Source organism: Petromyzon marinus, chromosome 16 (assembly GCF_048934315.1).
Source record: "Petromyzon marinus isolate PM22_M1 ecotype Great Lakes invasive population chromosome 16, UKy_Petmar_22M1.pri1.0, whole genome shotgun sequence".
Lineage (NCBI taxonomy): Eukaryota > Metazoa > Chordata > Hyperoartia > Petromyzontiformes > Petromyzontidae > Petromyzon > Petromyzon marinus.
Window position 1 is genome coordinate 10,649,645 of NC_133682.1, and position 24,867 is coordinate 10,674,511.

The 24,867-nt window shown below is 52.0% G+C and overlaps 1 protein-coding gene across 3 annotated transcripts in view; it reads left to right on the forward strand.

Moving 5' to 3' along the window:
* The window catches only part of SCFD2 (sec1 family domain containing 2), a 130,825-nt gene that overhangs the window by 68,508 nt on the left and 37,450 nt on the right, over nt 1-24,867 (forward strand). For 2 of the 3 annotated variants that reach the window (XR_012941829.1, XM_032955181.2), the window contains exon 5: nt 9,193-9,445. Coding sequence is in view for 2 of the 3 variants with exons in the window: in XM_032955181.2 (XP_032811072.2) it covers nt 9,193-9,445 (253 nt within the window). In the remaining variant the exon portion in view is untranslated. Of the gene's footprint in view, nt 1-9,192; nt 9,446-14,667; nt 15,809-24,867 lie in introns of those variants that run through there. The other variant, XM_076067501.1, reaches the window with a different exon arrangement.

Below are 24,867 nucleotides of genomic sequence, written 5' to 3' on the forward strand. Positions count from 1 at the left end.
ATCGGATTAAACAAAAATAATAACTTAATCGGTAGCGAGGCTCCCACAAGGCCATGCGGAAGGGTGCGTGGCACAGTTCGGGGCCAGCTACCATAGAGTGCGGTCGCGTCGCTACAGTTTTCTGGAGCGACACGACAGCACAACGGCGCTATGCCTCTCCGAATAAAATGAAGGCCGGGGCGCTTGGGCGTTCTGAGATTCGGCGGTGAGCGGGACACCCACCGTGCGACTTGCGGGCGTCACGGAACTGGGTGGGGTGGAGTTTGCAGGCGGTGCAACTGCACCACAGCCCATAGCACGGGAGGCCCAGGCTCTCAGCTAGAAGGAAGGGGGAGGGTGGACAGGGGGGCGCCCCCATTTTATATAAAGCTACGAACTATTTTTTTTTATTTCACCAGGTAAAGGCCCACTGAGCTATGTAGCTCTTTTTTCAGAAGCGACCTGCCCACAAGTGATAGCTCAACGAAGTTGCTCATCACCGTGTGCAAATTTACAGCAGCCAAATACTCTAAACGCGCGTTTTCTAAATGGGGAGGGAAAAACCGGAGGACCCGGAGAAAAATCCACGCGACCACGGCGACTGACACCCAAACTCCAAATATACAGCAGCAGGCGTCAGGTTCGGGATTGAACCCACGACTTCCTGTGTACCAGGCGAGGTAGTTAACATCTCCTAGCCACCGTGGCTCCCCTATTCGTACAGTACGCTCGATTAGCCAGGAAAGCCTCACCGAGTCTCTTGACTATTGTTCACGATAGGCCCTGCCAGGTTTTCACAGTTGAAGGAGGCGATGTTAATTTACGTAATCCAATTCCGTAATTTATAGTGGTGCGGGGGGGGGGGTTTACCCCTCGAGAACCAGGGAGAACGCAGAAACTCCACGCAGAGAAAGGAGCCCTGAGTCGGGAATCGAACCCAGGGCCTCGGGTTCGACAGGTGTTACCGTTTCCGCCACCACCACGCAACTGCCAATGACAACCATGCTGCTCGGCCGCTGCTGAGAGACGCTGACTGAATATAAAAGGAGTGGGGGGCGGGGCCTCATGTTGCATCAGGAGCCACCCTGCCCCCCGCGCGCGGTCGTCACGAGTGGCTTGAAAGGAGCCGGTGGACTTGAATGAAGGGACCGTAATTTGCGCGTCCTTCGGAATAACAACAGCAAAGATGACAACAACGCCCGCAAACAATTCCGTTCCCGTAACCTTCTCTCCGCCAACGCATCCACGCGGCGCTCTGGCAGCGAGGTGGAAAGGTCGACCCGTGCAATTTAAGTGGGGTTTTGCCCCAATGTCGAATGAACTGGGCTTGCTCATCATATTAACTTTTTGTTTGGCTCTTCCTGAGTGGGCCCGTGGGGCTGATGCTGCGCGCGTGCATGCTTGCACATGTGCGTGTGTGCGCGTGCACGCACGCACGCACGCACACGCATCCGTGTATGTATGTGAGAGCGTGCGCGAGTGTGTGTGTGTGTGTGGTGCTGGCCACCCACACCCTCGCGTGCTGTGCCGGCCTTTATATTTGCTCGCTAACGGCACTTGCCCCAACTTTCTGTTAAGGCTGTACGGGGTATCTTTGTCTTTTGAGTGTGTGTGTGTGTGTCAGTGTATTGGTATGCGTGTGAGTGTGGGGAGCGGTAGTGCAGTGGTTAGTGCGCTGTGCTATGAACCCGGTGACCCGAGTTCGATTCCCTCTCACGGCCAACAACATGTGGCGATTATCTGAACAAGTCTTGGGCCTCCCCTAGGTCGACTCAGCCTCAAATAAGTACCTGGTGTTGTGTGTAAAAACATCCCCATTGGGGAGACAAAGGCGGCCGGGCGTGATGCTGGCCACCGACCCCGTCGTGTACCGTGCCGGCCTTCATAGGTGCTCAATAACAGCACTTGCCCTAAAAGTGTATTGAAGCTATCCGGGGGATCTTTGTCTTTTTATGCGTGGGTCAGTGTATATGTGTGTTTGGAGCGGTAGTGTAGTGGTTGGCTTCGAACCTGACGACCTGAGTTGGAATCTCGCTCACGGCCAACACCAGTAGCGATTATCTGAACCAGTCCTGGGCCTCCCCTAGGTCGACTCAGCCGTAAATGAGTGCCTGGTGTGGAGTGTAAACATCGCTACTGGGAAGACAAAGACTGTCGGGAGTGGTGTTGGCCACCCACCCACTAATGCACTGTGCCAGCCTTAATAGGTGCTCGCTAACAACACCTGCTCCAAAAATCTGCTAAAGGCTACATTGGGGATTTTTGTGTGTGCGCGCGTTAGTGAGTGAGCGTGCATCTTTGCGTGGGTGTGAAGGGTTGTGTGGGTGGGTGGGTGCGCACGCACTGGACAGTGTAATTTACGTGTACGCTTGTTCGGATGTTTGTGTAGGTTTGTGTGTGTTTGTGTACTTGTGCGTGGGTGTTCCTCGTTAACGTAGTGTGGAGGAGTTGTGGTTATTGTACAGACCCACGATCCCAGTGAGCCGGGTTCAAATCCCGCCCGTGGTGCACCACAGCCGTGACAATTTGTACCCGAGTCTGGGCCTCACCTAGGTTGGCTCGACCTCGAAATGGTATCTCGCTCTATTTCCGCACGTGTGTTGACACACACGTTTACGTAATGCACGTGTGTTTAAATATGCATGAGGGTGGCTTTGCATGGTCTGACTTTTACTCAATAGAGCGTGCGTCTGTGAATGCGTGCGTCCAAACATGTGCTTGTGAATATTAGAACCTGGTCCTGGGCCCTCCCCTACGGCAACTCGACCTTTAATGAGTAGCCGGTGCCACGTGCAGTAAACATCGCCACTGGAGATACAAAGGCGGCCGGACGAGGTACTGGCCACAACCACCCCTTCGTGTGCTGTGCCGGCCTTCATAGGTGCTCGCTGACAGCACTGGCCCCAAGAACAGTCTTTTGAAGGCTGCATGGGGGGTCTTTGTTGCACGAGGAGGTGTTTGCGTGCGTACGTATTTGTGCGCGTGCATGTACGTGTGCACGTGTATGCTTGCGTGTCTGTATGTATATGCTTATGAGTACGTGTGCATGTGTGCACGCGTTGCAGTGACCCGAGTTCGCTTCCCGCTCACGTCCAACGCCAGTGACTATTGTCTGAACCGGTCCAGGGCCTCCCCTAGGTCGACTCAACCTCGAATAAGTATCCGGGGCGGTGTGTAAACATCACCACCGGGGAGTCAAAGGCGGTCGGCCGTGGTGTTGGCCAACCACCCCCTCTTGTGCCGTGCCGGGCTTCGTGGGTGTTAGTCGCTCACAGCACTTGACACCAACAGCCTGTCAAGGCTGTTACCGGGGGGGAGCTTAATCTTTCATAAAAAAAGGTTTTTGTGTTCCATCGCGTAAGTATGAATGTGTCGTAACCCTCCACCACCCGACACAGGCCAGTAAGGTTTGTCACGTAAACAACGCACCAATTAGTTTACTACTTCAGCCCACCTGTGTGTTGTAGAGTAAATCCGCAACATTTACAATTTGCGTACGGCGTTTCGCTGGTAATTACATCCAGCACCATCGGGCGATTTGCCATTATTCTGGTAAATAGTGCACGCACGCACACGTACTGTATTCTGGCAAATCGCCCAATGATGCTGGATGTAATTACCAGCGAAACGTCGTACTCGAATTCTAAAACGTTGCGGATTTTTACTCTCCAACAGTAACTTATTTGCGCGTTGTTTACGTGACGAACCTTACCGGCTGTTATGCCGGGTGGTGGAGGGCTTACGACACATTTATATACGAACGCGATCTACCCCAAAAACCTTTATTCTGAGTAATATTTGTCGCGAAAGCCTCCGCCGTGTTAAACTCCCTCTTGCCTTTGGCACTCTCGAGAGCCTCGCATGTGCCCGTTGCGCCTTGTGGATGCGGTGGGGGGTGGTGGTGGTGGTGGTGATGGGGGGGGGGGCCGCGCTGGGGGCCGCGTGTGACGCTCGTTATTTTCTTTAGGCCAAGCGGTAATGCGAACGGCGTGCGCGCGTCGAGGCGACTTGTGTAGGCGTCTCACGATAACTTTGCCCTTACTCAGTTCCTCTCGCTTGCCAACCACGGACGTGCTCCTTCGCCCGTTGAGTCACTCGTTCCCAAAATGTGGTCCCGGAGGGACTTCCGCAGAAGTCGCGCTTTGGAAATCGGGAATTTTTTTGTTTCTTCTGTTGACGCGGGCGGGCGGGCGGGACTGACGGGCAACGTGATGCTTGCTGTTATTTTGAGGCTCTTCACGGCGGTAACGATAATCGCGTTTGAATAATCGGGAGGATGACTCCTGCTGCCGGGAATGTGGAATTTCCGCCGCTGGTTGAGGCCTGCTGCTGGAGATAAGTACTGCCTCACGTGCTCACTTTAGGTTTTTTTTGTAAAAAAAAAAAAAGCCAGTTAAAATCAAGTGTTTACCTGCTCAAATGGTAGCGGAAATTCCACATTCCCTTGGAGGCGACCAGTTGCCGCATTAATTCATATTGTCACATGACCTGAGGCAAACGCACAGATAGAAGCAAGACTGTTTTCTGCCATTAATACAAACTTTTTCACGGTTTCGAAGCATAATCAAACGTAAAGTTAATTCTGTAGAGGTCGGGGTACAGTCCTGTCCAACTATAAGCGACTCATTTATCAATCTGTTGATAAAATATAGAGGTGTTGCCAGGACTCAACTTCCGTGAACCCTTTCCCGTTCCGATAACGTACGCGTACACCATGAAAACGAAATCAGACGTGAAAATAAAATAAAAATCGGTACCGAGGCTCCCACAGTGCCATGCGGGAGGGAATGTGGTACAGTTTGGCGCCAGCTATCACGGAGTGCGGTCGCGTCGCTACGGTTCTCTGCGGTGAGTAACAATGTTTTTAAAAACAGCAGCGCTACGCCTCTGTAAATATAATTAACACCGAGCTAATTGCACATTCCGAGATTCGGCGGTGAACGTGACACCCACCCTGCGACTTGCCTACGAGAAAGGCTTAAGATTAGTTTCCGGTGAAGTAGCCATGTGGCTCAAGGTTCGGAGCAAAGATCTGTAACCTGGTGAGAGCTTGCGCTCGATTCTGGGATTCAGCCACCTATGATAAAACCCGATTTAAAAAAAAAATTGTCACGGGTTGATGGATTCAGCGCTCTCACCAAATGACTACCAGACAACATCCATCGCATTGCACGTTGATTGTTCCGCTTGCTTTCGAAACATTCGAGCGTCTGATAATTAAAATGATCCCGTTGAATGTCACGCATGGAACGTTGCTCTCTGGAACAGGGCGCATGGGCAGCTGTGTGTCCACGTGGTGTTTGGTCGAAAAAAGGCCACGTTAAGGTAGCTCAGCAGTAGTTCTGTGATATCTAGTTCTACGAAGCCATCCTCTAACACACGGGGTGAGGCATTGCTCCCCCAGACGACCGAATGTCACAAGCCATGCGGCCAAGAGTACAGATGTAATTACGTTGGGGGAAAAAAATATTAAATGTGTCCATTTAAATTAATTAACGTTCATGTTGAGTACCATTTCCTCTTTAATTGCTTACACTTTGGTGTTTAAAAATCTGCCAAATCGCTGTGGAAAAATAGAAAACAGAAGAGGAACGTGTTTTTTTTAAGTAATGGGTAAAATATTGCAAAAGGCCATGCTCGCAATTCGCAGCCTTCGGTACGTTCACACCCGCGCTGTTGTTTTTAAACGGCCACGGTTAACCGCTCCATCGTGCGAACCCCGCAGTTTGTTTTGTTAATGACGGGCCGCTACGCACTTGCATCTCATCGGTGACTTTACCTGACGGTGTTGCAATGAGAATGACATTTTACGCATCCGTCGCGCTCTTAAACATCGTTATTCACTTCCCCAATGGAGGTTAAATAAAACGCGCTCGCGATATCTTCAACAAGTCCGTAATGGAGCTCAGACTTGGGTTCAGCCGAGTGCAGCCGCGCGGTGCTTGCGTCATCACCTCGCATCCTAGTGCGGGGACGTGCGCACTCCCGTGGTCGTCCAGGTGGGGTTGATGGATCGCACGGAGATCACCACGCAGCTGTGAGACTTCTGGCTCACCGGCCGTGAAGTGGCCGGCAGGTGGCAGTGCAGCAAGTGGTGTTCCTGGCCTGCCTCGACCGTGTGGACCTCTGTTGAGCGTTGGTCTTCGAAGCGTACGCGGTTATTTTTACGGGTGCGCTGGTTTGCTTCCCAACATGCAACAGAGTGGCATCCAGCAAGACAGTACGGCGGAGCGGGCGGCTTTCCGACGTATCCGTACGGAGGTTTGAGTTGCTCTCCCCGCGTTTTACATCACCTACTTTCGGCTTCTGTCCACATGCCGACACGTTGCCAATTTAAGGTTTGGCCAAGCGTCCTAACGGAGAAAATGAGTCTTGAGACTCCGTGAAGCCTTCCTGGGTAAATGAAGCCAAATCAACAAGATGCAAAGTCATCGCCGCTGGCGACTCTGGTGGCAATTCCACATTCCTCTGACCGAGGCCAGTCTCTCCAGTGTGGAGATGCACATTGGAATTCTGCAATTACATTTCAAAGGATTTGGGAAAACTGGGTCTGGTGTGTATCAGAATATTTATTTATCCTGGAGAAATCCGATGAGCTATGAAGCTCTTTTTCACAAATGTCCAGTAGGGTCAGGTCAGAAAGTTACAACAACAACAACAAATACAAACAAACAATAGGAGTGCAAAGTATAGTAAAGGTAAGCAAGTCACTATAAATAAATATACTGAAACTTCAGGAGCGACCTGGCCACAAACGATAGCTCAACGAAGCTCACTTGAAACTCTGTATAAAACAAGGTGTTCTTATTTTGATTTAAAGCTTTCGTGACTGCAGGGATTCATATTCTTGGTTCTTTCGGTAAAGTCACCACATAGAAGGGAAACAGTAAAATAATAAAAATATAAAACAATAAAATTATCACGACGTCTCGACTGCAACACAAGCAATCATCATCAGGTGTCAAAACCACAGCAATAATTTATTATTATTATTTTATTGTTTCCCTTCTACGTGACTTTACCGAAAGAACCAAGAATATAAGGTGTTCTTAGTATATTATGGATCTAAATTAAGCTTATTTTAATGGAAAGCCACGTTTCAACTCCACCTTCTACCTAACACGTTTCTATTGAACGTGCGTGTCCTAAATTGTACCGCTTTCTGTCAATGTCGATAATTACCTTCTTGCCTAACGTCATTCTGTTTTTCAAGTCGTCATCATCAACATCTCTCTTCCCCTTGTTCTTGATATTTGTCTGCCATGAACCGTTCGCAACCCCCCCGTGTCACTTTTTCCACATGTGCTTCCCATTTAAAGCTCGCCGCTTCCCAAAATTGCAAATTACCCAGCGACTACTTTTTGGAAAAGAAAAGAAAAAAGAAAATACTGTAATAACACTCATTTCCTTGCACGGGTATCTAGGTCTCGCACGTTCAGAATATTGCATCTCAACGAGCGGGCCGCTGGCTTCTAAGGGAAGGAAATTGAGTTAAGAGTACTTTGGGGTGATGGTTGCTGGGTGGCTAAAGGGGGGGGGGGGCGCCTGTACCGTGCCGCAGATGCCGAGCCATCACCGCCGAGATGCAAGGTTTGTTTGAATCTGGCACCAGCCAGCTGTCTTAGGGCACTGCGGTAGCGAGATGTTAGCTACCCTGATGCCTGTATATTTGTGGTTTTAATGGTCTCCCCGTGGTCACGTGGATTATTCTCCAGGTCCTCCGGTTTTTACCTCCACATTTAGAAACATGTATTTGGCTGCTATTCATTTCCACGTGATTATTAACTTCATTGGGCTATCATTTGTGGCCAGATCGTTTCTGAAAAAGAGCTACATAGCTCATTGGGCCTTACCTGGTAAAATAAAAATAGTTAATTTATTCTTCTTTTTTTGCACAACTGATGTAGATGCAGAGCAACAACTACAATTTTACATTCAGGTGGTGGCCAAGCCGAGTTAACCACGTCAGGAGTAGCGAGCGGAGTGTGTCATCGCCGTGGTGTCTCCTTCGTATTTGTGGATCGGGCGTAGCACCGTTATACGTTGTGCGATCTGTTCTGGATGACCACAGTCGCAGCACACGACTGGGGAGTTTGTGTTTTCCTTATCGCAGCCGCCTGTGATTGAACCGGACTCTCAAGTGCAGCGAGTTGTGGAAAGCCACCACGCTAACTTAGGCTTAATTTAATCTCTGGCAATGAAACACATTTCAGTGTTGACTAACATGCCACCAAGGCTCTTCACAGGGCTTATAATAGCGGACAGAGGATGTCGGTGGAATGGACGGGCTTCATAAGTACCGCTGTAACAGCATTGTCCTCGACGGTGCTTACGAATGAGAGAAATCTTCGCCTCTCGACATCATTCCGACAAGCGCAATTAGAAGACGGCTACCGGGCAACAAGGCCAAAAAAACAAAGCATTGATCCTAACGCTCGCGATGCACGCCGAGAATCACACACACACACACACACACGCGCGCGCGTGCGCGCGCGAGCGCTACAATCGATCGACTTGTGCCAGATGCAAGAAGCGGTACGTACAAGGTCTGATGAGGATCGGGCGCGTTTCCGGGTTCTTTGGTCACGGGTGATTGTGATCTACGTACACTGATGACTATCATTTGAGAGCTGCCATCCCCGATCCTCCTACCTTTTGCATGTTTTTGGGTGATTCGTTTGCCTTCCCTGTACCTTGCACTCCTATCGTGTTTTTGTATTGTTCGTTGTTGTAACTTTCTTACCCGCCCCCTACTGGGCATCTGTGGAAAAGAGCTTCGTAGCTCATCGGATTTCTCCAGCGTAGATACACATTTCGATTCTGATGTCGGAACTTCTTTCGCACCCTACGCAACCAACTCTGTGCTAATCGGGAGGTGCACAAGGTTAGTTCGCTAAACCTAGGTGTCCACGGTGGCTAGGAGATGGTTAACTACCTCGCAATGATATACAGGAAGTCGTGGGTTCGATCTCAACCCTGACGTCTGCGTATTTGGAGTTTGCATGTTGACTCTCTCTCCCCGGAGCATTTGGCTGCTATAAATTTCCACGTGATGAGCCACTTTGTCGAGCTATCGTTTGCTATGGGTCGCTTATAAATAAAAATAATTACGTGTGTTTATTATTTTAATAGGTTCGTTCACTAAACCCGTTGTTGCCGTAGTTTCGTTGCATAAACCCCATTGTTTTCCTCCCTGCTTGTCTGAGAGTGCAGATCCTGAAAGAGGGCGACTTCCCGCGCGTCCTGGGCCAGCTTCGCGCCCGGATAAAGCCTCGCGACGAGCGCAGGGAGGGCGACTTGCAGCCTGCCGACATCCTGCAGCTGCTCGTCTTCGTCTACTCCCTCATTGGCTCGTCGGCCCCCGGTGGGCGGGACCAGGAGCGGGAGGAGGCGGAGCTCAAGGAGGCGCTGTGCCAGGTGCTCGCCGAGCAGGGCTGCCTGGCGGACACCTGGCGGGATGTCGCAGGTAAACAAAATCCCCGGTGTTTTGTTTTCTTTTGTTGCCGCGGTCGCTGTTTGCCGTTGCTTCAAATAAACACTTGCGATCGCTTAGAGCGGTGTTTGACAGGGGGGGGTGGGGGGAGGGGGTTAGAACGACGATGCATCGATACGTTGACGAATGTCATGCAGGCTCGCAGCGGACGCCGCCACAGCGGTGCAGCGGGTTCCGTGCACCGGATTTTGCGGCCCAGAGGTCGCCGGTTCGAATCGATCCCCGGGGCCCGGCAGTTGTAACGATGGGGGTGAGGTTCCTAAATCGTCCCCCACCACCCCCCCCCCCCCCCCCCCCCCCCACCGCCGCCTCTGTCCGCCCAGCAGTGTAAATGGGTGAACAGCCGTCGTTATGGGGAGCAAAGCGTGTGGGTATTCCCACTTCTCCGTATCCATCTGGCCAGTGTGGAAGATTAGGCCACGGCGGTACACCAGGCAGGGGTCGAGTGACTCGTTCCTGCCCGAACAAAATGGTCCTGAAATATTTAGTGAGTTCGTCAGTAAATAGTTCAAACGTGTATATTGGACCCATAATTTCCTTTACGGGCACTGGCACACTCTATTTATGTGCTCCCCCTTTGCAAAAGCTAACTTAAAGCACCTGAAGCTGATTTCACTTTTGGCGTAGCTATGCCCAGGCTGCCAGCTGTTCCTATTTTAGGGAAGAGATTCCCTTCCTTATTGGTGGATTGCTGCATACCCCACATTTAGATTTGTATTTTGTTGGCCTGTGCTGTGTGCGATGGCAAACGTTGTAGCAAACTGATCCAACACAGTACTGCATTTCTCATTTTTAAAAAAAAAACGTCAAATCAAAATCTTAAAACAAGAATTGGATGGAGTCTGTCACCGTTGCCAAGCAATTAATCAGTGGCGGGATTTTCACAGTCCTATGGCCATGTGATGATAAGCCACTTCGTTAAGCTATCATTTGTGGCCAGTTAACTTGGCAAAAATAACAAATTGTTTAGTTTGTTTCTTGATTTATTTTTAGTGATTTGCTTCCCTTTCCTATACTTTGCAATCCTGTCGTTTATTTTCTGCTTTGTTTGTTGCTGTAACTTTCTGGCCCTCCCCGACTGGACATCTGTGAAAAGGAGCTTCATAGCTCATCGAATCTCTCTAAGATAAATCAAAGATCCTGAATCGGATTGGCCCTATCCAAAGGGACGATTACCATTCACCCCTAACGCACGATACTGCAATGGTTTTTTTCTGGGTTCAGAGGCAACGTGTTGACTTTCGTACTTTTTGTGTTTTCCCCTTCGCGAATTCCTGTCCTATTTTTGGCGTCAGAAAATTATCATCAGGCAGCTCGGGGGCACGCACCTTGTTTTTTTGGAGTTCTCCGAGTTGGCAGCAGCAGCAGCAGCAGCTGTGTTTACAACGTCGGCCGCACGTCTCCTCGTGCGTCCCCCCCCCCCCCACCCCGCGAACGGCAGCGCCGCCGCCGCCGTCGGGCGAGAGCGACAGCCACCGCTCGATCGACTCGGCATGAAATTGAGCTTTGGAGCCCCGGGTTCAAGCCCGCGGTGGGTCAGGTTACGTGCGTGCGCGTCGAGGGTCGGCTGGCGGTGAACGGTTTGCGCGGGGGGCCTTCTTTGCCGGGTGGACTCCGCCGCAAGTGAGTCACAGTCTCGGGAATTGAAGCAAAAAAAATTCATAAATTGTGACTCTGCGTTAGTTCAACGCGTCCGTCCATAATGCTGTGTGCCTTTCAGAGGAAATATTCCACTGTGGGTCACTGGGTCCTGCTTCGAAAGCAGAGAAATAGGGAGGGCCAACGAGACTCCATGAGTACAATTTTACACATTTAGTTTCAAGATGCATTTTTAACATGGGCCCTTGACATTTCGTGCATGCCTATTTTTCACTATTACTATAATATTACTATTTTTCACTATTCTTAGAATAATACTATTATTCCTCATGGAGTTTTTTTGGGTTAGATCGCGTAAATATATACAATGTGTCGTTAAAACCCGCCACCACGTGACTATTATTCACGATGATTACTTTTCACTATTTTAATTTAGCGAAATTACTTTTCACTATTTTAATATTACTTTTCACTATTATTATATTCACTTATAATTTTACTATTACGCACTATTATTTTATCATTATTCACTATTATTATTTTTCATCTCTGGCCTCTCTATCTCTCTGCTATGCAGAAGGGCCATTTCCTGAAATGTCGCCCAATATATCATTTGTTTCCTCTGCGTGTTACCGTGGTGTGTTACTCTGTGTTACTTTGTGTTACTGTGGTGTGTTACTGTGTTAATGTGGTGTGTTATTTTGGTGTGGAACTGTGTTACTCTGTTACTCTGTGTTACTTTGTGTTACTTTGTGTTACTCTGTGTTACTTTGTGTTACTGTGGTGTGTTACTGTGTGTTAATGTGGTGTGTTATTGTGGTGTGGAACTGTGTTACTCTGTTACTTTGTGTTACTCTGTGTTATTGTGGTGTGTTACTGTGTTACTCTGTTACTTCGTGTTCCTGCGGTGTGTTACTGTGTTGCTCTGTGCTACTGCCCTGTGTTACTGTGGTGTGTTACTGACGAACGAGTACAGTTTTTGCCATTTGAATCCTCTTTGAGTGCCTCCCCTAGGTTGACTCGGCATGAAATGAGCTCGGTATAGCGGCGGCGGTGGCGCAGCGGCTGTCCCCCCTCTGCTGTGCGCTGGGCCAAAAAATGTTTTGAAATTATTTTTCCATGAGCTACTGCCGGGAGAGATGCTTCCATGGCCATAAATCGGGGCCTGTTTGACCTTTTGTTTACTTCATCCTGTAGACCTCGCATCCCTAAATGTCCCTCGCCAAGCGCCCGCTAAAATAACAACTGCAATATAAGAGGATGTAGTGCAGAGGAGTTCGTAAACGAGAAAATTCTTCGAGCGTTTAAGATGAGACGTGCGATGGAGCACCGCCGCTGTCGTCCCTTGACGGATGGCACTGCCCTAATTAAGTGCGTTGAGCGAGACACAGGCGGGATTAAACGGCTGCGGGCATTGATTGTGCTCGGCAGAGCGTCCTGCGTTGCCCGCGCGGATGTTTGGGGTTCGACTCCGCCCGGCTGTCACAGTTCGGGCTGCTCGCGGTCGGAAGGGTTGTGGGTTTGGGTGAAAATCCTAGTCGGTGGTCGACTCAGCCCATCATCTCTCTGGGGTCGATAAAATGAGGTATCGCTCTGTGGAGAGCGAGCAGCGATCGTCCCCTGGCCCAGTGACACCGATACGATTATACCGTGGTCTTTCCGAAACTCCCCGGGCGGCGGGCCTTCATCCAGCAGTGGATAGCTCGTAGCTCACGATAACGGTGGCACACTGTCCCCCCCCCCGTCGCCGCACATTCTAACAACTATTTAAACTATTTTTTTTATTTCACCAGGTAAGGCCCACTGAGCTATATCGCTCTTTTTAAGAAGTGGCCTGGCCACAATTTATGGCTCAACGAAGTGGCTCATCACGTGGGAATTTATAGCAGCCAAATACTCTCAAAAGCGCGATGTTGATTCTAAATGTGGAGGGGAAAAAACGGAGGACCCGGAGAAAAATCCACGCTGGTAGGGAGAACACGCTTACACAAAATATACAGGCATCGTCAGGGTCGGGGTCGAACCCACGATCTCCCGCATACCGGGCGAGGGAGATAACATCTCCCCCTCTCCACCCCCCCAATGGAGGCGCCCCAATGATCCATCTTTTCATTCATGCACGGAACCCTCGCGCGCAGAAGCGTCGGAAACCGCGCTGACTTCCGTTGTGTGCCGCCGTGTTTGAGAAAAGCGTCTGCGGGCCGTCCCGTGCGTGTAGCCTCCCGGCGTGTCCGTGGCAACGCCGCGGTGTTATCCGGTGTGCGCGTGCGATATTTACGATTCTCCCTGCGCCTCTCTGCGCCGCGCTGGTTGCTGTTACGGCCGGGCGTTTTTTTTTTTTTCCCCTCTTCACTCGTCAGTGACGCGCTGCTGACAAACGCGCGCGCACCGCACCGCGGTGAGTGGTGGTGAGTGGTGGTGAGTAGTGGTGAGTAGTGGTGGTGAGTAGTGGTGGTGAGTAGTAGTGGTGAGTGGTGGTGAGTGGTGAGTAGTGGTGAGTGGTGGTGAGTGGTGGTGAGTGAGTGGTGAGTGGTGGTGAGTGGTGGTGAGTGGTGAGTAAGTGGTGAGTAGTGGTGAGTGAGTGGTGAGTGGTGGTGAATAGTGGTGAATAGTGGTGAGTGAGTGGTGAATAGTGGTGAATAGTGGTGAGTGGTGAGTAGTGGTGAGTGAGTGGTGAATAGTGGTGAGTGGTGAGTAGTGGTGGTGAGTAGTGGTGAGTGGTGGTGAGTGGTGGTGAGTAGTGGTGAGTGGTGAGTGAGTGAGTGGTGAGTGGTGGTGAGTGAGTGGTGAGTGGTGGTGAGTGGTGAGTGGTGAGTAAGTGGTGAGTAGTGGTGAGTGAGTGGTGAGTGAGTGGTGAGTGGTGGTGAATAGTGGTGAATAGTGGTGAGTGAGTGGTGAGTAGTGGTGAGTAAGTGGTGAATAGTGGTGAGTGGTGGTGAGTGGTGGTGAGTGGTGGTGAGTGAGTGGTGAGTGAGTGGTGAGTGGTGGTGAGTGGCGAGTGAGTGGTGAGTGAGTGGTGAGTGGTGGTGAGTGGTGGTGAGTAGTGGTGAGTAGTGGTGGTGAGTAGTGGTTACTGGGAGGCCCTCTTCCCTGCTGGAAGAGGGCCTTCCAGTAACCCCCGTGTGGATCCCTGGGGGCGTTTCACCATATTTCGCCACGCTTTTTGCCAGAGCGAGTTGCTGAAGGTAGGGAGCATGGGCATATACTGCACGACTGTTAGTTGTCCTCTGCTGCCAACCGATTATGAGCACGGTTGGCTACGTACGGTCCGAAAGAAGTTCAACATACGTGTACATGCACAACGTAGCTCCGCAGCAGCAGCAGCCTACGCCGCCTGTTATGCATGCCGTTTGCCCGTACTAAACGCTAGCCGCGGCCGATCCTGCTTAGCTTCTGAGATCTGACGGGATGGGATGCTTTCTGGGTGATTTATTCACAAGCACCGATGTGTGTGTGAGAGATGCACCGATTTGGCCAGGTGACTCGCCCCGAGTAACTCGACAGTGCACCAGTAGTACCCTTGCAATGCACGCTGTGCACCGTCATCGTCTTTTGCTCAATCCACTGCTGGATTAATCTGCCATCATCTCTCGCAGTGCCGCGACGCGACAACCCGCCCGTCGCCGCCCCCGCACACGAGGTGACTCCGTCGCTCCGTCTCCGTGGAGTCGTTCCCTTCCCCGACCGCCGCTCCGTCTCGAACCGCCGGCCACCGTCCCTCCCGGCGGCGCGTCCTGCCCTGGCCCGGTCACCCGATGTCTTGAACCAGCGTGCATTTCTTTTTTAAATCCAGATTTTAAAACTCGTGTCCCTCGAACGGCTTTTTGTGTTTTGTTTGTTGTCCTTCCCCCCGGCACCTCCGATCAGCGCGGTTGGTGACCAGAGATGGTGGTACAGCAGTGGATTCTCAAGTCTGTCTGTGTGGAGATGTAAAGTTCTCTACTGGTATGCGTTTGTGTGATAGACGTAGCCAACCGTGCTAATTGGATGTGCGGAGGAAGGACGACAAACTTAAACGCAAAAAGCATTTCTAGAGAAATTCGTTTTCAATCTATATTTAAAAGTGCACAGCTCCAGTAGCTTCCTAATTTTTGGAAGGAAGGGCGTTCCAGACGGCCGCAGAAGGCTACGCACGGTACGAAAGAAGTTACGTACGTGCATACGTTCCTCTTTCTGTCTCTCAGTAGAATTTCGGGCGTGCATTTCTCTCTTTGCTTCGTTGTCCACTTTTCACCTGTTGTCCCTGTGCATACAAAAAGACAAAGATCCCCCGTGTATAGCCTGAACAAACTCTTGAATTCAAGTTGTCTTGTAATTGTATTGATTCAAGCAAGCCTGACGCTTCTAGATTTGAAGCTTTCGTGACTGCAAGGATCCATACTCTTTGGTTCTATTCGGTAAAGTCAAGTAGGTAAAAAAATTAAATGACAAAAATCACGACGTTTCGGCCACAACACAAGTGGCCTTCATCAGGTGAAGGGACCGTTCTGTCCTCATGTGACTTTACCGAATAGAACCAAAGAGTATGAAGCCTGACGCTGCTGATGAGACACCCGTGTTTTGAACCGGGCCAGAGTTTTGCTTGTGCCGAATCAATGCCGCTCAATTTACGCACACTCCCAAAAAGGCCGTGGGTCCATTGGGTCGTGTAAAAGTGCGGAGAGACAGATATATGTAGTAGATGTAATGTCAGCTTATCGATTTCGTAAAATAAATAAAAGTTTCTATTTTTTTATCAGGTCTTTCATCGGACTGTAGCAGTTCATTGAATCACTTATTGGGGGGGTGGGGGGGGTGGCGGCCAGGGTTAGGGTGAATTGTTCCACCCACATTATAAACCCACGTAATTATAACAAGGACATGTGTACATTCTCACGTACAGGTCACACACACGCCGCACACCACAAGCGCTGCAGTGAGTCGGCCTTGTCCGCTCGTTAAGAGGTGCCGTCGGCTCTTAAAGCCACGCCGGTATTAACTTGACCTCCCGCTCGGATACATCTGTAAGGAATCATCCTTCTCCCGCCGCCACGCTAAATCACGCCGCTCAATTCCGGCAGCAGTTGCAAAGCCCCGCCGGCGGCGACTGCGGCGGCCTCGCGCGTTGGCGGTCACGAGATGCCACCGCCAAGATGGCCGCCACGCTGAATGGTCAAGCAACTCCCATGACGCCTGAACCAACCTTGGGCACCCCCACCCCCGTCACCAACCCCGCTGTAACCGGCGGGGTGAAGTATGGTCAATCCCCCCCCCACCCACCCAGCAGTGGATTGACAATGGACAGGAACATATGATGAAGTGTGCCAGAAACACAGCGAGTCACTCTTCCTGTGACCTCTCCCCCCAGGTGCTCCAAATGACGTGGGCATTTTTCAGTTGCCAAGATTTATTCCAGACCTCCGTTAAAGCGTGGGGTGTCTGCAGAGAAATTATTTTTATTTTACGCCTCTTCCCCTGGGGGGGGGGGGGGGGGTGGTGGGGGTGGTGGGAAACATTATTTCAAATTTGCTGACAGAATTCCTGACTTGGATCTCGGGAAACATTTCCAGAAGGCTTTGTAATCATCAATTCCCTGCGGGAATTGTGAAATCAGCAGGAACACGCGACGTCGTTAATTTTATCGCAGGGTGCTGCCCGGCTATTTTTTTGCCGTTTACTTGAATCGGCGAAATGTGTGTGTTTTTTTTTCGTCAGTCTAATCTTATTTTATATTTATATATGGAGCGCCTTGGCTCAAAGTGCTCAACGTAGTTTTAACAAAGCGCCGACAGAAACAGAGTGATTCAGACGGCAGGGGCGGCACAAGGGCTTGAGGAATGAGTGACCGTAACAGAGGTCACACGGTGGTGAAGGGGGGGGGTCACGAAAGGGCTATAGGGGAGGGACGGGAATGGAGTGGAGGGGCGAGTGGAGGGAAGAGGAAGGGAAGGGGCAATGGAAGAGAGGTGAACGAAGTTGGTCCTACAACAACGGCAATGAGTGCTGTTCGTTTCCCACGAAGCAGAACTCATTTTACTAGGCCCAGAGGGATGATGACGACGACGACGACGACGATGATGATACACGCCGAGTCAACCACCAACTGGGATTTGAGCTCTCAACCTTCCCGTCGTGATAGTTCGAGCGCTCCGCTGCAGCCAGGTTACAGCAACAAGGTAACACGCAGGGTGACCACACCGACGGGGTCACGTGGCCGTGAACCACGATCTCACCGCGTGGGTGGGGGAAAAAAAATCGTGCATATTAACTTTTGCGTATTTGCGAATAGTCCTGTTTGCTCTGATTTGCGTCTCCCAGTTTTTTTGGGCGAACCCTTTAAATCCACAACGGGCAGCTTTCGATCGGGGCGGGTCTCTGGTCGCGACACACCTCGCCCGCGGGAGTTTTGTTCGCGTCGGTCAGTCTCTCCGAGACGTTGCCGTGGCCCCGCCGACTTGGCACCGAGGCTGAATGGCGGACGGGGCTGCTTGAAGCGTAACGGGGCCGGAGAGGCCAGATATTTTTGACGTGTTCCCTTGCCAAGATTAAAGGCGGCGCGGGGGCCGGCGCCCAATTAAAGGGATCCCGGCAAACGGAGCGCGGCGGCGTAAATCTCGCCGTCCGTCCCTCGGCTTCGCTGCGAGCGCCTGCTTTGGGTTTGGGCGTTGGACGTCGCATATCGGCTACGGTGCCGGCACCACAGCGCAGCGGGAACTTCCTGCCCAAAAGCCCGAGTCAGGGTGGAGGTGGACATGTACATGTGTGTGAGCTGTAGTGCATCAGTCAGCACGCTGCACTACGAACCCGGCGACCCGTGTACGCTTCCCGCTCACGGCCACCAACACCAGTGACGATTATCTGAACTGGTCCTGGGCCTCCCCTAGGTCGACTGAGCCTCAAATGAATACCTGGTATGGAGTGTAAACATCACCACTGGGGAGACAAAGGCGGCCGGGCGTGGTGTTGGCCACCCACCCCCCCCCCCCTCGTGTGCCGTGCCGGTCTTCATCAGGTGCTCGCTAACGGCACTTGCCCCGACAGTCTGTTCAGGGCTATACGGGGGGATCTTTGTCTGATCGTGGCCAGAGGTGATGTCCGCACGCTCGGGGTGAGCGTTGAGCCATCGATTCGTCTTTGCCGGGCCGTCGTCGCGCCGGTGGCTACGAACACGCTCTGCGATCCGCGCGTTTGCGAGGAGAGGTTGGTGGATCGCAGAGGGTTTGTGAACCTGCCCAAGTCGCTTCGGCTGTCGTGGGTGGTTGAGAAGTGGCGCAGGGCAGCACGTGGGTTCGTGAATCTGTCTGGAGGTTGTCCCCTCGTGTGCTTGATGGGTTTCCTCCGGGCACGCTGGGTTTCCATCTGCATGCAAAGTATAAAACGCGACGAAGGGATTGGGCCACGCACCCAACAGAGCACCGTCCTTGACTCGAGTCTTATTGGTGGGACCACCAATGTAGACTTATCACCGATGTAGGGCGCCACGGTGGCGAGATGTTAACTACCTCGCCTGGTATGCAGGAGGTGGTGATTTTGATCCCGACCCTGAAGCCTGCTGTAGATTTGGAGTTTGCGGTGTCTCTCTTTTTTTTCTCCCAGTGGTCGCTTGGATTTTTCTCCGGGTCCTCCGGTTTTTCCCTCCACGTTTAGAATCAACATCACCACGCGTTTAGAGCATTTGGCTGCTGTAAGTTTCCACATGATGATGAGCCACTTCGTTGAGCTATAATTTGTGGCCAGGTCGCTTCTGAAAAAGAGCGATATAGCTTAGTCGGCCTTACCTGGTAAAATAAAAATAGTTTATAGTTTTTTTTTTATACTTTTAAATAGTTTATCACGTTCCGTTGTGGCCCCAGAAAGGCATCTAATCCACACTCGGATTAGAAGACAAACCTTTGATATTCGCTGCCAAGAGTGTTCGTCACCTGGCGATGAAACCAAACATCAGAATCAGCATCTGTATTTATCCTGGAGGAATCCGATGAGCTATAAAGCTCTGTTTCACAGATGTCCAGTCGGTGCACAAGGTCAGTAAGTTACACCAAATAATACAAAAACACGATAGCAGTGCAAAGCATAGGAAGGGTAAACAGATCACTGCTAAATAAACCAATAAAAGTATATAAAGTGCTGGAATTTTCCGCGTTAAATGCAAACGCCCACACAAGTGGCTCGATTGATCAATCCGAACATGGTAAACCTTTCCCCGTTGTCTGTCTTATGAGGTTGTAAGAGCTGCCTCTGTTTGCACGCTCATGTAAGTCACGATTGTCCTATTACAGTCGCGAGCGGAGCGCTGTTCGCATTTGCCGTTGAAAAAAAAAAAGCACGTGATGTTTATCCATCCACTCGAGGCATTTTTGAGAAATACAAAAAAAAATACCCCATCTTGCTTCTTGAGCTCTGCTGTGCTGCCTTCTTTTGGCCCACTGAGCCCCCAGGCATTTCCGTTGAATCCCAAGAACCCGAGGAGCATTCCTTCCCTCGCCCCCCGTCCCCCGTCCCCCGTGAATAAGGACAGCCTCGCAACCGCGCAACGCGTGCCGCTGCGTCCTCTGTTGCCGTTGTTTTTCACTTTCATGCAGCTGTGCGTCCGACACGTGCGCCGGGCATCTCACGTAACGCGCGTAACGCGCTGCCACGCGCGTTACGCGCGCGGATGTTTGACGCGCGGGCGGGCACACGCCCCGCGGACAGGAGCGGCGTGGTAATTAACCCTTTATCTGTTCCATAGGCATAGGCAAGTAGCAGGGCGGGTGCGCCGCTCAACACTGAATCTCGCAACGCGCAAGCGGACCAGCCGCTAAGTTTATTGTGTGCAAAAATCCCAGAGGCGTAGCAGCGCCGCTGTTTTTAAAGACATTGCTACTCACCGCGGAGAAGTGCAGCGACGCGACCGCACTCCGTGATAGCCGGCGGCTACCTGCGCCACGAGCCCTCCCGCATGGTCTTGTGGGAGCCTCGGTGCATCTTCCGACCTGAAGACGTACCGATAGAGTTATTTTATATTCTTGGTTCTTTCGGTAAAGTCACGCAGAAGGGAAACAGTAAAATAATAAAAATGTAAAACAAGAAAATTCTCACGACGTTTCGACTGCAACACAAGCAATCATCATCAGGTGTGAAAACCACAGCAAGACATTGTTTTTTCCCACACCTGATGATGATTGCTTGCTTGGTGTTGCAGTCGCAACGTCGTGAGAATTTTATTGTGTTATATTTTTATTATTTTATTGTTTCCCTTCTACGCGGTGACTTTACCGAAAGAACCAAGAACATGAATCCCTGCAGTCACGAAAGCTTTAAATCAAAATTTAAAGTTCTTTTAGTTTTTCTGTTTCCCATAAGCTGCAAGGACGTCGCCAGCACGGGAAAGGGTTAACGATGGGGGTAGCAGCGACTCGCTCATCGATCGGCTCGGATGGATTCCTACGCGAGGGACCACACACAATTGAATCGTGCGCATTTCGAATTAGATTGAGAAAAGGAATAGGCTTTAGCCTGTCCGGCAAATGACGCAGGAGATGTTGAGATGTTCAAACACCAAATAGACCCACACCTATTGCAAGGCGTCGAGTTTGCATTTGTACTGCATTGCCTGTGTCCCCATATGCACTGCTTGTATATTTTTTGTTCGGCACATTTGCCCAAGTGTCAACCCCGAGCACAATAATTGCGCGGGATTTGCATAAACCACACGTAATGTATTCTTTAGACGCTCGGTTCGGCGCGCGCACGCGCGCGCGATGTGCGGTAGAATACGTTTGAATGAAAATACCATGAGATACACAGTGCGTACATCACGCGGATAGAGCGACGTTACGTAATGCACGCGCGAGTAGTGCGGAAAAACGGATGCGCAAGGCCGGTGCGACTGCACCGAGGCCCACGGGCCGGAGGGGCAAAGGGCGCCGGGCTACAAAGAGCCGAGAGGACCAGGGACCATGCCAACCACAGTCGTGCCACCGGCACACTCGCACAAAAGACAAAAGATCCCGCCGGTGTAGCCGTAACAGACTTTTGGGGGGCAAGTGCTGATTAGCGAGCAGCACCTATGAAGGGCGGTACTGTGGCCGGCGCACGAGGCGGGTGGGCGGCCAGCACCACGCCCGCCTGGCCACCTTTGTCTTCCCCGCTTGCACATCGCGCACGCAAACGCACGCCTCCGATTACCACGGCTGGCTGTGTGTGGTACGTTCACGCAACGCGCACGCAACCAACGAAGCAGGAAATCATCCCGTGGAGGCCCTCGCAGCGACTGCCACACGACCTCGGGGACGACTCTCGCGACGAGTAAACGCGAAGCTGTCCGCCGGTTTTCCCCCCCCCCCCCCCCCCCACCAGATAAAATATTCCGCGACTAACCTTCCTTATACGAGCACTTATTTTGTTTATACTTTCTGAATGTTTGCTCTGGTCCAGCCGGCTTTCCGGAATCGTTGGCCCCTTTGCAGGGTGGACGGGGGGGGGGTGGTGGGGGCATTGTTGAACACGGATGTAAATAAATACATTGATAAAAAATGAGCCGCTTCTTTAGGGGAGCCTCTCTGCTCCGGCGCGGGGGGGGGGGGGGGGGTGAACATTAGGCACCACGACGGCTACGTTTGCAGCCACAAGCACGTGATACCCCTGCCCCGCGAAGCAATGAACGCACTGGAACAGCATGGCACAGGTAACTCGAAGGGGGTGTGCCGGCTGAGGGAGAGAACTCCTCTCGTGCAACCGGTCCGCTTGCTTCTATACCCTGCACGAGTTGGTTCTGTGCGGCGATGCGAGCAATTTGATCACACGATCGTGAAGCGGCCAGTTAAGAGCGGGTGATGTAAGAGCTGTCAGCCAACGGTCGGAGTCAAAGTCCAGCTCAAAGTGTGTCCCTGCTTAACGGAGCATCGGAGGGAACTCATCTCCACGTGCAGCTCTGAAAGAGAGCGGTGGACACTTCCCTCCACCGGCCAGGTTCATCATCCTCCCCGTACGGCGGTTCTCGGTGATTTTAACGACTGGCTTGACGCTCCGTCGATCAATCCGAGGAAGGACCCGAGGTGTCCTCCGGCGGCCATAAAACGTTGGCACGCGCAATCACGACGGGGCCTTCCTATCGCCCTGATCAGGCAAAGCGAGGCGGGTCCACGGAAAAGTCCTCCGTCCGAGTCGAGGCAGCCGGAGTTTGATGGGAGGGAGGGAGGGAGGGCATGCAACAGCTACAGCCATCCCTCGCGCAGTCCCTGCATCCACTCTCAGGCACCAGGAGAAGAAGAGAAAAAAAACATTACAATAATAGGACACAAGCCCTGTGCGCTCGGGCCCAGTGCCAAACATCTGGAGCTGCTTACACGTGGGGGTCCAGTGTAGGAAACGCGATGAAAGGCGAGCAAATATATCTTTTTCACGTCAAAACACTGCAAGAGAGCGGCGTTCGATTGTGCCCTTTCATTATTATTATTATTGTTTAACTAAATGTGCTCCTTTATTGTGGGCAAAAGTGCAAATGCACATGCGGCGCGCTGCGTCAAGGATTTGCGCGTGCTCGAGTGGCCTGGCTTTGAGAGGGCGGCCGTCCCATCGTTTTGGAGCGCTATTGTTTACTTGCTTGGGCTGATACTCTCAAATATTACAAAAATGGTTTTGGTTGTATTTCACCAAAGGTCAGAGTGTGAGTGGAGCGGCGATGCAGCTGTTGGCGCACTGCACCTGCGAACCCGGCGACCCGATTCGATTACCCGGGCTCGGCTTCTGTCGGCGGCCAGCGATGTCGGAAGCGTTTCTGGCCCAGCCTGCCGCCGCCGCCGCTGCCGCCGCTACCGCCGCCGCTGCTGCCCACAGCGACCAGCGTCTTCGCGCGAGCGACGGGCCGAGCGGCGCAGTGCGTGTGCCGTGACCCCTGCGAGCTCCTCGGCTTGTGCCGTGTGGACACGCGGCGTCGTTTGCCCACTCAAGCGAAGCCAGATTTGAGTGGATGGTGTTGGGGGGTCAGCCCTTATCTCATTTGGCGGCCCGCCGTTTCGGTCACGGGGAGGCTATTTGACCATACTCTACCACGCTGGTCAGTGCGGTTTGGTGAAGGCGGAGAGCATAGATGTAGGGTGGGGAAAGTGTTGGGGGGGGGGGGTGGGGGGAGGTCGTAAGAGTACAGTATAACGATGGAGTTTTCCGCAACGCCCTCTGCCGCTGGTGCCCACCGGCGTCTTTTCACGTGAGTGGCGCTGTGCGTGTCCCGTGATCACCGCCGCGTGGGCACCCCCGCGCGAGGCCATGTCAACCGTGCCGTGCCCCCCCCACCCCAGTCCCCAGCCCCCCCCCCCCCCCCCACCGCAGGAGCCGGTGAGGGTGAGTTATGAAGGCTGCTACGGAGCCTTCCGCTCTGGTTCACGGCCGACCGGTGAGGTTTATGTGACTGGAGGTTAGTTTGTAAATTCTGCGTCCCCCTTTTTATAAATAAAAAAGAAACCCCAGCGCTCATCGTCTGTCTTAGTGGCTTTAAAAACCCCTGGCTTTCCTGCTCGTTGTCTGCCCATTGTAAACTTCCTGTGCGTTATCAGCCACGTCTACTCTGGCCGTAACACATCTTGCCTCCTCCGCTCACTCAATGCCAGGCTCTCTTGTCAGCCTCGTATAAATGAGGCGTCCCCTTAATGTATCCGTATTTGTTAATATATTCCTCAGGACACTTTTATATTTTTAAGTGCACATCTGGCGCGCAGGGTGTCTGCCATTTCTTCGCCGGCCGGTTTTAATGCTCCCCATTCCCCCGTATCAGCTCTTGAATAACATTTAGCCTCCCTCCCGCCACCTGGTTTCAATTCGCAGCGACGAGTTTTGATTGCAGCGTGCATCCTTTCAAGCACTTAACCCCTTCAACCCACAGTCCCCGCTCACAACAATCCCGTGCAGCAACAGTGCCCCGACTTTGGTGACGCAAGACATTTTTTGTTTTCTGCTGTTGTCGTTGAAGTCGGCCCTTGACCTAGGCTTTTAAAAAAATGCATTTATTTTGTGCGGCTTCGATGGCTTTTGAGTGCCGCCGTGTCTTTTGTTTGTTGGTACAGCAACGCCCCGATTTACGTCTTAACCACACCCCCCCCCTTTTTACGCCGTTTTGCAAAATACGTCGTCAAGTTCTCATTAACACCGCCAAGCAATTAGCGGCGTCTCGACCCCCCGTGCTTACGTCGCCGCCAGCATCATCGTCATCCCGTCCTGTCTCCTTATCCGTTGCCTCTACCCACCCACTTCTACTACTACTACCGCCCTGTAAGAGCCGCTCCGATTGTACACCGCTTAGATATTCGTCGTCGCACCTTGCGGGAAGGCATCCGCCGAGGTACACGTGGCGGGGGTGGGGGAGGGGTGTTTGCTGTAATTGTCGGGCGAGGCTTCATCCGCGACTGCTGTCGAGACACCCCCCCCAGGCCTTGTCGCGTGAACTTTCGCGGCCTCCTCACGCGGAGGTGTCCCGGAGGTCGCGGGGTCCAAGACGGTTAACGCGAGGCTCATTCTGTTCGCCGACTGCACAATTGGGCGACGGGAAAGCAGCTGGGTCACGTCTTCCGACGAGCTGTAATTGGCACTTCAGATGACGTACGCCTTTCATGTAGACATCAATTGTTGGCTGTCGTAGATAGATGCATTTCACCAAATCACCCGGAATGTGCCCGATCTCATCAGATCTCGAAAGCTAAGCGGCCTAGAGCCTGGATAGGGCTCGGAGGGGCGACCACCATCATGCAGAGCAGGTGCGGATTCGATGGTCGCAGCAGAGGGCGGTGCAGCTAAAGCTACGGTTGTACTGTACTTGCTGCCGTGTCGATGCTAACCTGACT